Raw genomic sequence first — 16,879 nt, 5'->3', positions numbered from 1 at the left:
TAAGAGTTTATGCACTTTATATTCATAGCCAATATGTCTTTTAGTATAAATTTTTAAAACCTGTCCATTTCAGTTTTGGTTTGAGTTTTCGGCTAAGTGCATCCTGAATTTAGCATTTCATGTTTTTAAATATTATGTTCATAAAAAAAGCAGCTGCATAAAAGAATAAATGTCATACTTATCTGTGCGGGGTTGTATTTGCTTTTCTTAGCAATCTGTAAAATGTCATTCTTTTACATGCTTTGAATGACCTATCACATAGACGTGTTTTGAAAAGTTAAGCTTCAAAACTGAAATTTCCTTGAATTCTTTTGTTACTACTATATGAATTACAATAGGACTGTATGGCTTACTTGTGGGTCCGCACGTAGTTATACTTGGGTTCGGTGTTGATGGGTGCAGATATTGTTAAAATAACATTTTATAATGTGCTTATGAGGTCAGTGTTAATATTCAGACAGGATACTTGTTAGCATTTTTAGGTCTCCTACTGTGGTATGTATACTTTTCCTGCCAGGGTCGGAAAGCTTCTTTACTGTATGGATTATAACCTGTCAAGCCTGTGTGGTTATTATTACTAATGTTACACAGTCAATCTTTAAGTGATTCATCATCTTCATTTGATGTTGCTGAATATCCATGAGGATTTGTAAATCTATCAATAAGGATGGAGGGGGGGGGGGGGGCATCATCAAGTTGCAATCCATTATATCTCAGGGAATTTTCCATTACTAATTTACAAAGCTTTTTTGCTGTTATTGCACATTTCTAGCTACATGTATTCCATTCTAAAATTAGCAAAATGGAATTTGTAGCCTAAGAAACTGAAAAATATCTATGCGGAATCTGGAAACATTGCATTTATATATTATATTTTAAATACAGCATATGTTTTAATTTTGAACATTAATGTAGATGTAAATGTAATCACTCAAATCTCATATAATATTTAGCATGTTATTGGAATGTCAAAAGTATAATAATTTAATTAAAATAATGCTGTCCCTGTTATGGGGTGGCAGGACTCTGTTCCTTTCCCCCAATTGTGATCTTACTTAGTCAACCAGTAACATGTGCTTCTGGAATAGACTAAGGCTAGCCATAGATAGTTTGAATCTTGGCCTGTTCAGCTGAATCAGCTGAGATTCAAATTTGTGTGGGCTGGCTGAATGTACCAAGTTGATCGATCGATCAACTTGGGTACAACCAGCCTCTGCCGGATTACTTGTGATTATCAGCTGCTATAGCCGATAGCGATTATCCTTGTTTTATCACGGCGGGGACGTGGTTACATGAAAGAAATTTGCACCGTCTATGGCCTGCCTAAAGCTCAATGTGCAGGCATGGTCCACTACTGTCACCATCATAATACCTGCCTAGAGCAAAAACATGCTGCAGCCAATGGAGCGCGTGTGTGTGAAGGTAGATGCAAATAAACTGGAGGAGATCAGCAGCACTAGGATGCAAAAAACTGATAAAGAGAAAGGACATTGTCATCCGCCCGGCAGATAAAGGGGGAGGAATTGTAGTCCAATCTAAAACACAATACAAAGAGACCATGAAGAAGCTACTGGAAGATAAAGACACATACAAAGTACTGCCGAGCAATCCGGTATTTAGATGCAGAAAGGAATTAGAGCAGATTGTACATCTAGGCTTAAAGAGAAATATTCTCAACAAAAAGGAAGCTAAGTTCTTGATCCCTGAGTCGTGCAGGACTCCTGTTATTTATTCAGTACCTAAGATACATAAAGATAGCACAAACCCCCCACCGAGACCTATAGTCAATGGAATCGATTCCTTGACCTCAAGAATAGGACAATATCTGGATAATTACTTACAACCAGTGGTCAAACAAACTAGAGCCTACTTGAGAGACACTAAACAAGTACTGCAACTAATAGAGGAGACCCCCAAAGGAGAAACGCCGTGGATACTGGCAACTGCCGATGTGGCTTCCTTGTACACAATTATCCAACACCATCAGGCATGTGAAGCCACAAAATGGGGCCTAAGAAAATTCTCGACCTTGCCATGCTTCCAAAGAAAATTTTTAATTAAAAGTTTAGATTTCTGTTTAAAAAGCAGCTATTTTTGGTATGACCGAAATTATTATCATCAAAAAGTGGGTGTAGCGATGGGCGCAAAATTTGCGCCCAGTGTGGCATGTCTCTTCATGTCACAATGGGAGGAGGAGACGATTTTTAAGAACCCCCCTGAAGAGCTAGTGACCTATAAAAGGTACATAGATGACATATTAATATTGTGGAAAGGGGAAAAAAGCAAACTAATCTCCTTCCTAGAAGGATTAAATAAGAACGACAGGAACATTAATTTAATGTGGGAGATAAGTGACGAGACTATTACGTTCCTGGACCTAGAAATAAAACAAGAAGAGAAATCATTGTACACTAAAACTCATTTCAAAAATGTGGACAGGAACAGCTATTTGCCCACTGATAGTTGCCACCATTGGAACTGGTTGAGCAATATCCCGAAAGGACAAATGATCCGGCTACGAAGGAACTGCTCCCACCCAAGAGATTTTGTGACACAAGCAGAGAAAATTGGAAATAGATTTATCCATAAAGGCTACAAGAGTGAAGATATCAAGACAAACATCACAGAAATAGAAAATATGGATAGAGCAACACTAATAAAGGATAAACCACCCACTATGAACAAAAGTGATGGAGTACCAATAATATTGAATTATAATATGCAACATAAGAAGATCGAGAAAATGATTAAAAAGCATTGGCACATACTAAGGTCAGATATACACCTGCAGGAAATCCTACCCCAATATCCACGATTTATTTATAAAAGAGCACCAACCCTAAGGGATAAGATAGTAAAAAACATCCCCGATCCCCCCTATAATGGTTTAACTTTCTTTACAGGCAAGGGATTTTTTCCCTGTAGACGCTGTTATGCGTGCACAAGAGTAAAAAAGCCGGTCGAAAAGAAATTTAACTTCACCTCTACAAGTACTGGAAACACGTATAATATTAAGGATTTCATATGCTGCAACACCAAGGGAGCTGTTTATGCCTTACAGTGTAGTTGTGGCTTACAATATGTTGGGCGAACCAAAAGACCGCTGAGAGTAAGAATAAAAGAACATGTAAAGAACATTATTAGCGGCTTTGATAAGCATAGTGTATCCAGACACTTCAGTACCCACCACAATAAAGACCCTACTCATTTGACTTTTTGGGGTATAGAACCATATAAGAAACACTGGAGGGGGGGCCACAAAGTTAGGACGCTCAGCCAAGCAGAATCTAAGTGGATTTTTATTTTGGATACATTTACCCCCCAAGGCTTGAACATTGATTTCGACTTAAACTGTTTTATCAGCGATTTCTAAAAAATATATATTTTTTATGTATTTTTATATCTTTTAACTTGGTTTTAGATTTGATACTTGTTTTAATGTAATGATCTTGCAATACTCATTTTATATAATATATTTAATTCACATGTTTGTAAAACTATTTTATGTATTGTGATAGTATAAATGAACCAGTTTGAGTCCATCTTGAACGCCATTTCCGGTTCCTGACAAAACGACAATAATGGGAAAACTTTCCACTTCCCATATTATCATAATTTGGTCTTAGATCCCCAAAAAACAGGACAAATAACATATATATATGGCTATATTGAACTAGCTCTGGACCACTAGTCCATATTACCTTAATCCGGTTTTGGACACCCTAATATTTAAAACTACAGGATAAATACAAATAATCAGTTGGGGTTTGGCGAACTAGTTAAGGGGCATTACATTTAGGGGGAATATAGTGCTAATATATACCAACCATGAGATAAAATGTTACCTCACCATTTGTCTTATAAATTCATATAGACTAATTTTAAAGAACAGTTTTAGATATTTTTTAGTGTAAAATATGGGGTTATAATGCTAACGTGATCTATGACATTTGATAAATAACCTTTGTATAGGTTGATACCTAATATCGAGTTCACTTATATCTCCTATGACCACCTAATTCCCCTCCCATCTCTTCCCCCCCCCTCCCCCCACCTTCCCCCCTCCCCCCCCCCCCCCTCCCTCTCCCCCGCTGTCCCCCGATAGAAATTTGATGTGAACCAATGGAACTGCGAACAAATTTGTATATGACATTTAATGGAATAAAAGAACCTGATAGAAACTCCCACCATTATATATAAAAAACATCACTGCAGATATAATCCATGGGCGAGCTATGGGGAAATGGCTGCTAACCGGGACCAACGAAAAATGGCCGCGGGTGTAGCTTAGATATGTGGAAAATGATGCTGGGTGTAGATTGACTCCTAAAAGATGGCTGCACCATGTTAGCTTATGGAAGACTCCAAAAAGATGGCTGTGCCAATGTTATCTTATGGGAGACTTCAGTAAAATGGCCGCCATACACGTACATATAAAAGACACTTCCGTGCTAGAGTATCCCATTCCCTGATGAAGTCACGTGACTAGTGACGATACGCGTCGGAACGAGGATACCGGAAGTGACGTTCGCATACACGAGCGGAATGCTCGTCCGTTTTTAAAGCTGTATTTTATCGTATGTTTGTGAGTACCTCTTCTTATATATCGTTATAATAAATTTTACGAACGTACTTCACCATCCGAGTGTACCTCTATCTTTCCTATGAGACCTCTGGGAGTTATACTGAAGCCAAAGATCTATATGGAAACTATCTGAGAGAAAAATACCTACCTGAGGGGACCAATATCCACCTGCTAGGAATTGGGATAGAATCCCTGGACCCTTGTTTTTGCTGCTTGATTTGCTGTTTACCTTACAGCAGTAAGGTAAGGGGCCATTTTACCTAGTGTGCCGTGTATACTGGAGACACAGAAATTACAACACGATTGCTGGCACCTGTTTTTCTTTTTGAGAAGCACTGAACCAGTCACTGAGCACTTATTTCAGCTTATATATAGACTGTCTTATATACATATTTAATTTTTTCTTATTATTAAGAATATTTAATTTTTTTTATTATTAAGAAGATTACGGAACTAATAATCACTGGCACTTTATTTAATTTCACTAAAGATTGTATTTTACCAACTTTTTGTAATCATGCACTATGAATTGCACGTTTTAATATAAGACATTTGCACTTTATGGAATATTTTTCCCCTTTTACTTAGAGTTACTTATGTTGATATATAAACACATGATTTCTGGAATTTAAGTTTTTAATACACTGGTTACTATTTTTCATAGCACAAGGCACTTTAATTTTTATTTAAGATAGGCTAGTTGATTTATAGCTAGATTTTATTTCTTCCAGTATTAGGCTCTTTATATTTATATCTAGTTCAGGTAGCGCAACACCATCTGTTTGATTTTCACTAGGATGCAAAAAAGCTTTAAAAATATGTAAAAACAGTCCTTTCTAAAAAAATAAATAATGGCACCTGTTTATGATAGTACTTTACCAAACGAATTGTCACCCATTAAGGTTTAGTTCTATTTTAAAATGTAATAAGAAACATTTCTAAACACACCAAATGGATTGTTGGCCAACAATATGTACGTTAATAAAATAAATGTTCTCTTAAAAGTAGGTCTAAACCCTAAATGGAGGACATTTAGGGGTTGATTTACAAAAATTGGAGAATGCAAAATCCAGTGTTTGCCAGCCAGCTTCTAACTTCAGCTTGTTCGGTTAACCACTTGAGATCCGCGCTATAGCCAAATGACGGCTACAGCGCGGATCTCCTTTTCCGGGACGACGTCAATAGATGTAGTCCCGTGCACGAGCGCTCTGCGCACCCCCTGAGGGGCGCGCGCGGCGCGCTCTGTGATCGGCGAGTCTATGAGACTCGCCTGATCACCGATCTGTGCAAGGGGTCGATCCCGACCCCTTATCACGTGATCAGCTGTCAGCCAATGACAGCTGATCATGTGATATAACGGAGCCGGTAATCGGCTATTATTGCTCCTCGCGCTGTCAGCGCGAGGAGAAAGAAAAAAAGCCGATCACCGGCGGCCGTGATCGGGACATCAGTCCCCCTGCCAGTGCCCACCTGCCCCCTGCCAGTGCCACATTAAAAAAAGTAAGTGCCCCCCGTCAGTGCCACCCAGCAGTGCCCATAGTGCCACCCAGCAGTGCCCACAGTGCCACTCAGCAGTGCCACCCAGCAGTGCCCACAGTGCCACCCAGCAGTGCCCACAATCTGCCTCAACAAAGGTGCTGCACCCCAGTGCCACATATCCGTGCCCATCAGTGTCATCTACCAGTGCCCAGCAGTGCCGCCCATCAGTGCCCAGCAGTGCCACCTATCAGAGCCACCTATCAGTGCCACCTATCAGTGCCCATCAGTCCCATCTATCAGTGGTACCTATCAGTGCCCATCCGTGCCACCCATCCGTGCCACCCATCTGTGCCACCCATCCACGCCACCTTATCTGTGCCCATCTTTGCCCATCAGTGCCGCCTTATCTGTGCTCATCGGTGCCGCCTTATCTGTGCCTATTAGTGCCGCCTTAACTATGCCTATCAGTGCCCACCAATGCAGCCTATCAGTGCCGCCTCATCAGCGCACTTCAATGAAGGAGAAAAATGACCCGTTTGCAAAATTTTATAACAAACTATTAAACATGATTTTTTTTTTTTTGCATCTTTTTTTGTTTGTTTAGCAAAAAATAAAACTCCGAGCTGTAATTAAATACCACCAAAAGAAAGCTCTATTTGTGGGAAAAAAATGATAAAAAATTTCATTTGGGTACAGTGTTGTATGCCCACGCAATTGTCATTCAAAGTGCATCAGCGCTGAAAGCTGAAAATTGGTATGGGACTGAGGGGGGTTTAAGTGCCCAGTAAGCAAGTGGTTAAGCTTTGACAAAAAACCTGAAAGCCAGTGACAAAGAGTAAGGCACAGTTTGTATCTCAGCCGGTTCCTGCTGAACTGAGATTCAAATTGTGTATGTGCAGGCTAAATGTACCTTGATCGAACTACTTGGGAACAACCAGCATGCCAAGTTTTACCTGCGATTATCACCAGTGGCTATTATAGCCGCTAGCAATAATCACTGTCTTCTCCCTGTGGAGACAGTTTCCCCCTCCCTCCCCCCACCCCCCAGCTTAGAGAAGACAGTGATCCAGCCTAATAGGGAAATGAGGACAGTGGTGGACAATGCCTGCACATTGAGCATGTAGGATCACAATTGGGTCAAAGGGACAGTGTTACAACCCTATAAAAGGAAGTGTCTGAGCAAGGACCTTCAAGGCAGGATTACCAAGTTTTAGTTTAGTAAAAGCTGTAGATTTTAGTACAAATGAATGTGACTTTTGAAAAGATGTTCACATGTTAAAGATTCTTTTTTTGTTTACAAAAGATTTTTATTGAGAATCAACAATAAACCATCAAGTTACAATGTAGAGTAACACACAATTTAAATGTACACCATTATAATATAGTCCAGCGATACACATCTGTCAAGCATAAATGGTTACCAGTAGAAATATTTAACAATATCCATGTTAAATTAACTACCCCCAAGCAGGAAAGCAAGCCTTCCAGTGTACCAGGTTGAAAAGTGACTCTAGGGTAGTCTCCAACTTGATGTCAAATAACAAAAATGGGAAGGGCAAAATAAAGAAGGGGAAAGAAAAGAAAAGGAAAGGAAGAAAGAGGAAAACAAAACAAAAAAAAAAAAACGGATGCATCTGGGCATGTTCTACCACTCCAACTGGTAGGCACTGTTCCATAATACTGCCATAGACCCTGAGTCCTACTAATCAAAAGATGACCAGGAGGCCCACTTCCTTTCAAAGATAGGTATTGTATCCATTATCGTGTGGTATATTCTTTCCATAAGCTTTATCGCCTCCATGCGTCTAATAACCTGTTCCCAAGGGACCGACGGCGATCTCCAGTGTAGTGCTATTGTCCAGTGCACCGCACTGAAGAGTGTGTGGGCTAGTTTCTGGGCTGGGGGAGCCAGTTCTGGGATGTCTGCAAACAGTAGGCCCACCTGGCAAGTGATCACTACCTGTGTTCCTGTGGTTTGAAACAATTTGTCTACAACTCTTTGCCATATGGGCCGGAGAACTCTACAGCTCCAAAAAGTGTGGAGGAGGTTGCCACCCCCAGGACCAAGGGATTAAACTTGTTCATGTTAAAGATTCTGTTAGGGTTTGGTGTCTGGGTTTTTATCTATTTTACCAAATAAAATCAGCGTATTTACTACCAGTAAAAAGAACCAAAGAGCAGTATTAATGCCCACTGACAATATAGGATCAATAGTAAGTTATCTACGCCATGTCATTTTCCACAAAGGTGAGGATCAAAACCACAAATTCTTTGCAAGGTCTAACCAATAACTCCAGGCTTTGTAGGTAGACCAAGTGGACTTCAAAGTTTTAGACTGGTGTGAGTGGAAAGGGAAATTCCCAACAGTATTATAGATTTCTTTGTTAAGTGTGTTGACATGTGGTTGTAGTTAAGTTTATATAACCCTTCTGTACCCCATTACTGAAATTTAAGGATTCTTCCTCCAGAGACGTAAAGGAATGCATGAAATTTGTACAACTAAGCACCTTGTAGGTACCAGGAGCCTGCAGCTGGCAGACTTCTGGGATCTCAGAATTCTTTCATCATCAAATCTTAGTTTTTGACAAATGCTCTGGCACGCTTGATGGAAACCATCTGGTCAAATCATAAGCTAGTAAACGACATGGTATGCTTGATTGTAGAAAATTTAAAGGAGACAATTTGATCAGGAAAGAAATAACTGCAAAGAAAGAACTTTAATGTTTCTTAAAAAAAGGTCTCCATAATGTGGCGCACAATAAATTTTAATCACCTGCACTCAATTATGCTGTATAAACTAGAAGTCAATAAAATCTGCTTAAAAGAGTGCATAGACCTACATAAATTACTGTAGTTTCCATGGAAAGTAGTATTATAGAAAATCCAGTATATACAGAAAAAACACCCACAAAAGTAATTTTAATGAAGTAATCTCTTACAACTGATACAGAATTTTTAGAAAAGTATGGTTGCCATAGTTAAATTTTCATTTGAGACAGAACTTAAAACCCAAGAAACAAGAATTTTTCTCCTTAGATGCATTGTGCAAATTATTCACAGATCAATATTTTCATTTAATACTAAGCTGTAGGAGCATGGTTCAGTGGGATCTTTTGTTCATCTAGGTCAGTGATGGCAAAAATTGTCACCCCAGTTGTTTTGGAACTACATATCCCATGATGCTCAACTACACTGCAGAGTGTGTGAGCATCATGGGAAATTTAGTTCCAAAACATTTGGGGTGCAATGTTCGCCATCACTGATCTAGATTATGATTTAATCAGCAGTTAATGTTGAAGATATGTACATGCTGACATTTATATTTTGAAAAGTACATAAAAAAAATGATGCTACCAACATTAGTGTGTGCTGTAAATTTCCTCCAATGTTGCTCCTGTTTCTTCTTCCTGGAAGTCGCCATTTTTCTGAAGCCCAGAGCCCCTGAACAACAGTAAGTCATAAAGTGGAACTAAACCCATTGTTTTAATGGCTTAAAAAAAACAAATACATTCCTGGAATGCCAGGATTGCCAACTGTCACATTTGCTTGTTTCCTCAACCAAACTGTCAAACCATCAAATGACTGGCATCATAAATGATCACATGTGCAGAACTATGGCAGTTTCAGATCAAACAGAAGGAGCTGCCTTGGCTGTAAAGGATATGGGGGTTTAATGCTACCTTATGGCTGTCAGCAGATCTGCCTCTACAAATTCATCAGTGCCTAAAAATGCCAAAAAAGGAGAGCAACTGAGCATGTGCAGAGCAAGGTGAGACAGCGTATAACTGGATTTTAAACCATATAGGCAAATATTTTTAATGCTTTACATAGCTATACCTGCAAAAGAGGACAGTCAGAAGTTATCTAGCAGGACTTAATTTTCTGACTAAAGTTCCACTTTAATTCTCTGATTGCTCATAGTAGCACTCTCAAGAATCATACCGCAGTGATTTTACCTTTGATTCAATGAATGGCTACCATAAATAATTGTATGTAGCCATCACTCAATAGATCTGTTAGATTCATGGCTCAATCCAATTTAAGCCTGTTTCCCTGTGGGACAATGGCACAAAAAACAAAATGTGCATGGAATACTTATTTAGTATTGAGGAGCTCTTTCTGCAAGGGCCTGGGTTTTCTGTGACCTTCTAGGTTTTTTAAAATACAAATTTGGATTTCCTTGGCATACTCAGTCAATGACTGCCCAGCAAAGAGAACTACTTTCCTTGTAGATGCCTACCGAATCGTTACTCCCTTCATTGACATGCTGGGATTGATTTACTAAAACTGGAGAATGCTAAATCTGGTGCAGCTTTGCCTAGAAACCAATCCGCGTCAAGGTTTTTTGGCCAAAGCTTAAACAAACAAGTTGAAGTTAGAAGCTGATTGGCTACCGTGCACAGCTACACTAGGTTTTGCCCTCTCCAGTTGTTTTTTGGTAACAGGCAAATTTTGCTGTTGTCCAACTAAAGCTGACCATCATGTGATTTTTAGCAGTCAATGAATGCTCAATGTATCTATACTGAGTTGAAGCTCTGCTAACTTTAAGCCCTTGTACACACGGTCGGACATTCCGACAACAATTTTGTCCGATGGATTTTGTCTGAAACTGGTGTTGCATACACACGGTCGGACAAAGTTGTTGGAAAATCCGATCGTTTGGAACGTGATGACGTCCGTTCGTTACGATGGGACTACGTTCAGGCTAGTAGCCAATAGCTTTGGTCTAGGAATTTGATCTGAGCATGCGTGGCACTTTGTCCGATCGGAATTCTCTACAAATGATCGAACAAAGTCCGATCCGATCATGTTGTCAGAAATTTATTATATCCAGCTCTCAAACTTTGTTGGTCAGACATTCCGCCGGAAAATGTCAGATGAAGCCCACACACGGTCAGATTATCCGACAACACGGTCCGATTGGACATTTTCCATCGGAATGTCCGACCGTGTGTACAAGGGCTTATAATTCAATCATATGCAAGCCAAAATCCTTTCTTTTTATTCTCCTTGTGAATGATTTGTTATTCATTGAATTTTCACTTAGCCTCACCTCATTCACTAAGCAAAGTAAAAATTCACTTGACGAACATTCTCAACTGTTATAGTAGATTAAACTCAGGGTCCCTAAACTCATATATTGGTTATCAATGCACATACAGTGAGCTTTTCTTTTTATACAAACGTACTTTTTGTCAAAACATTTATTCTACTGTAGCGATTGCTGTCATAGTGTTGTATGGCAAACATTTTGGCATTAGCATCTATTTTAACACTATCTCCCAAAGCCCACACATACATTTTCGTCCATATTTCAGGATTAGTAGAACTTGCCTCATAACTGGTATGATTTCTGAGGATGCCAAAGCAGGCATAAAATGAGAAGAGGTATACATAAGATGTTTTTCATTTGGAGAAATTGGGAAGGGCCAGTGATTAGTTGTGTTTAAATTGAAACATGTGGGCTTTTTTCCTACTAAAGACTGCATTGAAATGGTGTTTATATGCTAACCTCTTAGTTTTCTATGTTATTTTTCTATGCTTTTTTCCAAAAACATAATGTTAAAATTAACCTTTTCACTAGCCAAGTATGAAACTATAGTATTATCTTTAGAATCCACTCCATTAGCTGTCTCAATACACTCACACTTTCCCCAAAATATGCAGATGATGGTATTAGTATTGTTATTTATAGGCAAACTGGGGATTTTTGTCAAGTCTTTTGCAAAGCCCTCATCTCCATCTCTAACCAATCCCCCGGATACTGTCATATGCAAAGAGCAGTGACATGTCTGTCACAGAGAGGTGACCTAAAATGCTTTACAACCTAACTTTACTTTCTACACTGGGCAAAATTATAAACGCAACACTTTTGTGTTTGCCCCTATTTATCATGAGCTGAACTTGAAGATCTACGACTTTTTCTATGTGCACAAAAGGCCTATTTCTCTTAAATATCGTTCACAAATTTTTCTAAATCTGTGTTAGTGAGAACTTCTCCTTTGCCGAGATAATCAATCCACCTCACAGGGCAAGGCACTTCATTTTCGGATGGGTCTTTTCCCTTTCCTAATCTGCCTTTAAGATATCGACAGAACATATTATTTATCCTGACGGACAATTTTATATTGAGCTTTTTTTGAAGTCCAGCTTCTTTGTTTCTGAGGTTATGCTATTGCCTACTTTCATGCTGAAAATCCTGTGCATTCACTCAGGCTGCATGGCTCTTACTATGCGTTATTAGTCTCCTATTGTTATGAAAATTGCTGCTCCTGAGGAAGCGTATTCCACACGCAACATGTCGAGCTTCTGAAAAATTGATATGCCCGGACCTAGATTTGGACACACAATTGATTGGATATTTACATCAGGCAATAAGGAACTTGCATGGTTCATTGTCATGAGTGTGGCTATATTAGCTATTATGTGATGTCATTCTCTATATGTGTAGATTATATTAATAACTAATTTTATTCTTGTGTTACATATTTTTGTAGTAACTGTACCCCAGTTTTTTATACTTATTTTTAATAAAACAAGATAAATATTACTTACGTTTTTTTAGATCTATTACTGTGTGCCTATAAAGTCCACTTTATGTAGCATTTCAATTTCTAATTCAATTATTCCCGGGACAATGGCACTTCATTATCAGTACTTTCATAGTGTCACCCTATGTTAAAGTACTTTTTTGAAATGTAAAAAAATCTTTGTAGTTTATACTAAGACTTCTTATCTTCAAACTATAAAATCAGTTTCCCAATGACATTTCTGAGACAAGATGACTATTGTAACTCCTACGATTTTAATGTTCTTAAATCCATTCATATGAGCCAGTAAGATAACAATATTCCATAATTTTTATTTTATTTTTTTTGATAAATAATGTGTTTTTGAGATTCAGACCTGTAGCATGCCTGAAAAACTAAAATCAAATATATTTTGTAAGCTTGCATCTTCACTTTGTAAATTAGAAAATAATGAAGTGTGGCTTTATTTCCAAATCCCCTACTTTCATCAAATACAGTGCAGTACTCTGCTTTCAACATTTGAAAAGAATTACAGAATTTTTTTTTTTTTTTACAAAACAGTGTAGGAATGAAAATCACATGTGAGATATTGTACATTATTTGCGTACTGCTAGATCTGCATTATAACATTTTTAGTTGTAGTATTCCTTGCATGTATTTTGTTTATCTAAGTTCAGATAAATAGTTTATAGCTTGCTGTATGATGATATGCTAGGCTAGGATAGGATTGAGAAACAGGAACGTAAACTGTCCAGTCCAACAAATTCTTTCCAAGTTCACTTCCCTGATTCCTACCATCTGTATTTCATTTACTTGTTGGACCTGCTAATTTACATTCTTTTTGATCTAATCACTGTTACATTTTAAATTTGCTGTTTTAATGTGATCAGGAGCCAGAGCTGCAATTAAAACCATTCAGCATCTGTCTGTCTGCCTAAATATATAGAACCCAGTCATTTAGTTTGTCCTAATGATTTGCTGCTAGGCATATTGTGGGAATGTTGTTTAAATTTCCCCTCTTTTTTTTTCTGCAATTGGTTCTGTGCAAGCTCCCCATTTATGAAACCATTGAGTACTGCTTGGACCTTGATGAAGGGGACATACCCCAAATGCTTGTCCTGAAAAATTGGATGTTAGTGCAAAAAAAAAAAAAATATCACAGGCAGTACTCACTCAATTGTCTCTATGAAACCATAGAAAGACTAGAAACCATAGCTGTTAAACCATCGTACATCAGTGTTTAAAAATATGGCTTGCCCAGAGATAGACTGAAGCATGAGTGGACAGACAGCTAGGCAGAGGATAGACCGATAGATAGATAGATAGATAGATAGATAGATAGATAGATAGATAGATAGATAGATAGATAGGCAGATTAATAGGGGAAGAAGGAAATATTATTTGTAAACTTCAAAAGATCTTTTGGATTGTTTTTCTTTCATAAAAAATAAAAAACGTAAAAAGCTAAAATTGATCACCAAGAATCTGCTGTCCATGGTGTGTATGCTGCACGCTTTCATGGCCTTTTTTTTTTTTCATACAATGGTCTTTTCCTTTCTGAGTTGGGCCCTAATTTGAATGGTAGTCAGCACATAGAATAAATAGACTTTAAACAACACTTAAAGAGTTAGTTCACATATTTTCCCACCTCTGCACAATTCTTAAAGCGGTTGTATATCCCGCACAGAATTGTTTTTTTTTTAAAACAAAAAACCTGTAGGGCAAAGCCATAATGAGCTAGTATTCAGCGCATACTAGCTCATTATAAAATACTCAACTTAGAATGAAGCGCCGGCATCTGATCCCTGTCCACGCTGAGGGAGCTGACATTTTGGCCTCGGCATGTCTTCCGAGTTTACGTCATACCTGCACATGCCCGCGGGAGTCTTCTTTCCGGCCAGGTCTGGCAGGCACTTGCGTCACTGATACCAGCAGCTACATGCAAAGTGAATATCTCTTAAACCATGAAGATATTAATTTTACCTACAGGTAAGCCTTACCAAAAATGCCCAATGTGTCCGCCATAATGGCGCAGTCACGATAAAAATCGCTGATCGCCGTCATTACTAGTAAAAAAAGTGAATTCATAAAATGAATAAAAATACCATAAAACTATCCCCTATTTTGTAAACGCTATAACTTTTGCACTAACCAATCAATAAAAGCTTATTGCAATTTTTTTTTACCAAAAATATGTAGAAGAATACGTATTGGCCTAAACTGAGGACATTTTTTTTATATATATTTTTTTATATTTTTGGGGGATATTTATCATAGCAAAATGTAAAAAATAATGCTTTTTTTCAAAATTGTTGCTCTTTTTTTGTTTATAGCGCAAAAAATAAAAAACGCAGGGGTGATCAAATACCACCAAAAGAAAGCTCTATTTGTGGGAAAAAAGTACATGAATTTTGTTTGGGAGCCACATCAATTGTCGACGCAGTACCGAATCACAAAAAGTGCCCTGGTCAGGAAGAGGGTAAATTATTTCGAGGCCGAAGTGTTTAAAGCATGTTAGTGCAAAAAATATACACTTCATACATCTACGCAATACATGCCAGAAATTTACAGTACAGTAGTATGTTCCTACCTTCCTCTTTGACATGACAACACAGTGTATTTTAGCTCTGAATTTCACAGCATGTGTAGTCAGCCCTGCCTATTTCATTTCTGATACATTCACCTCTCCTCATCTTCTCTTCCCATCCTTATCTCTATAACACATTGTGCACAGACAGAGAGTATATTGTATGAAGTTATCAACCCACAAGATTTCTTGCAAATTTAACAGATATTTTTGGCTTTTAATGAAAAGATATAACAAAAAACTTTCAATGGTATATTTAGCAGACTAAATGAGAGTAAACTACGTCTAGAATGCTCATTTGGAGGCAGCATGGGGTCTGCTTTATATGCCAATCTACTTTTCAAAGGTTCACACCACCAAACAAGAGAAAGGAGAGATGGCTTTTTGTATTCTGATCTATAAAGGGTAGCACAGTGGTGTAGTGGTTATCACTTTTGTATAGCAGCAAAAGGGTCACTGGTTTGAATCCCAACCACACGCGGCCCCCCCTTCCCCAAGGCACCCCCCATGTTGAGGGCACGCGGCCTGGTACGGCTCAGGGGGGGGGGGGCGCGCTCGCTCGCCCCCCCTTTCCTGGCCGGCCGGGTAGCGTGCTCGAACAAGGGTCTGTTGTGGACTTTGGGGGAACCCCCACGCCGATTTTTTTCGGCGTTGGGTGTCCCTTTAAGTCCATTCCAGGCGGCGTCTCCTTCGCGGGCCCCGCCTACCTGTACACGCGCTCGAAATGGGCGGACTTGCCTCCGCCTTACGTGGGCGAGTCCGTTCATTTCAAAAGTTGAGCGAACTGTTTGGCAAACAGTTCGCTGAAACAGTCCGCTCGTGTGTGGGCAAGTCCGCTCATGCAAATTTTGAGCGGACTGTTGCGGCAACTGTTTGACGAACAAAGTTTCAGCGAACAGTCCCCGCGTGTGTACGCGGCCTCAGAATATATATGAGTGTGGGAGAATATACAACATATGAAATAACTAGGCATTTAGCAAAAATTATTTAAGGAAATCTACAAATAATAATAGTATACACTTAATGTGAGTTATAACTGATGAGAGAGCATACAGTGCCATAATTGTGCCATGTTGTAAATATAGGTACTTACAGTAGTACAGCTTGTTTGGCTTTCCCAGTAGTTGACCTGTTTGTCATGAGGAGATTTAAAACTTTCAAATGTAGGGTCATCCAGGTAACTGTGACACAGTGAGTACTCGGCCTCTTCTTGGGTAGTTGCTATATGCATCACAGTAGGTACAGGTGTGTATTTTAAGTGTTTACTTTGATGTTTATCCTTGCTGGCTGTTGGCTTCTTTATCCATCTTCTGACCTAGAAAAATCATATGAAAACCCACTTATAAAATGTGTGCATTTACATTACTTATTTATATTTCCTTTTTATAAAGTGCAATTACAGAAAACGCCTAAAATATTTAACATACTGACCATATGACCACTTTTTTTATTAACATCACATTATCAGATTTTGCAAGTCTGATGGTTCACACACACAGGCAGTGGATGCAAACATTCATCCAGTACCTTTTCATTTCTTCTGCAGTGCTTTGGTTTCTTAATTCTCCAACCCATCGGCCCAGCAAACTATTTTAATGAACTGAACAGCAACGTTAATAGAAGACAAAGTCTACTTTCATTTTTAAGCAATGAAATGCCAATAAGCATGCGGTTGTGTTGTCATTTAACTTGCTATAT

General features: G+C 38.7%; 1 protein-coding gene across 1 annotated transcript in view; it reads right to left on the bottom strand.

Moving 5' to 3' along the window:
- The window catches only part of SGK1 (serum/glucocorticoid regulated kinase 1), a 225,147-nt gene that overhangs the window by 132,500 nt on the left and 75,768 nt on the right, over window positions 1-16,879 (bottom strand). Inside the window, exon 2 of the mRNA XM_077486816.1 lies at window positions 16,275-16,496. Within this exon, the coding sequence (XP_077342942.1) occupies window positions 16,275-16,496 (222 nt within the window). The remainder of the gene's footprint in view (window positions 1-16,274; window positions 16,497-16,879) is intronic.

This window comes from Lithobates pipiens, unplaced genomic scaffold (genome assembly GCF_037356315.1).
Source record: "Lithobates pipiens isolate NorthernLeopardFrog02 unplaced genomic scaffold, aLitPip1_a1.2 Scaffold_18, whole genome shotgun sequence".
Lineage (NCBI taxonomy): Eukaryota > Metazoa > Chordata > Amphibia > Anura > Ranidae > Lithobates > Lithobates pipiens.
The sequence above is the reverse complement of the archived record's forward strand: the minus strand, read 5'-3'. Positions and strand labels throughout refer to the sequence as shown.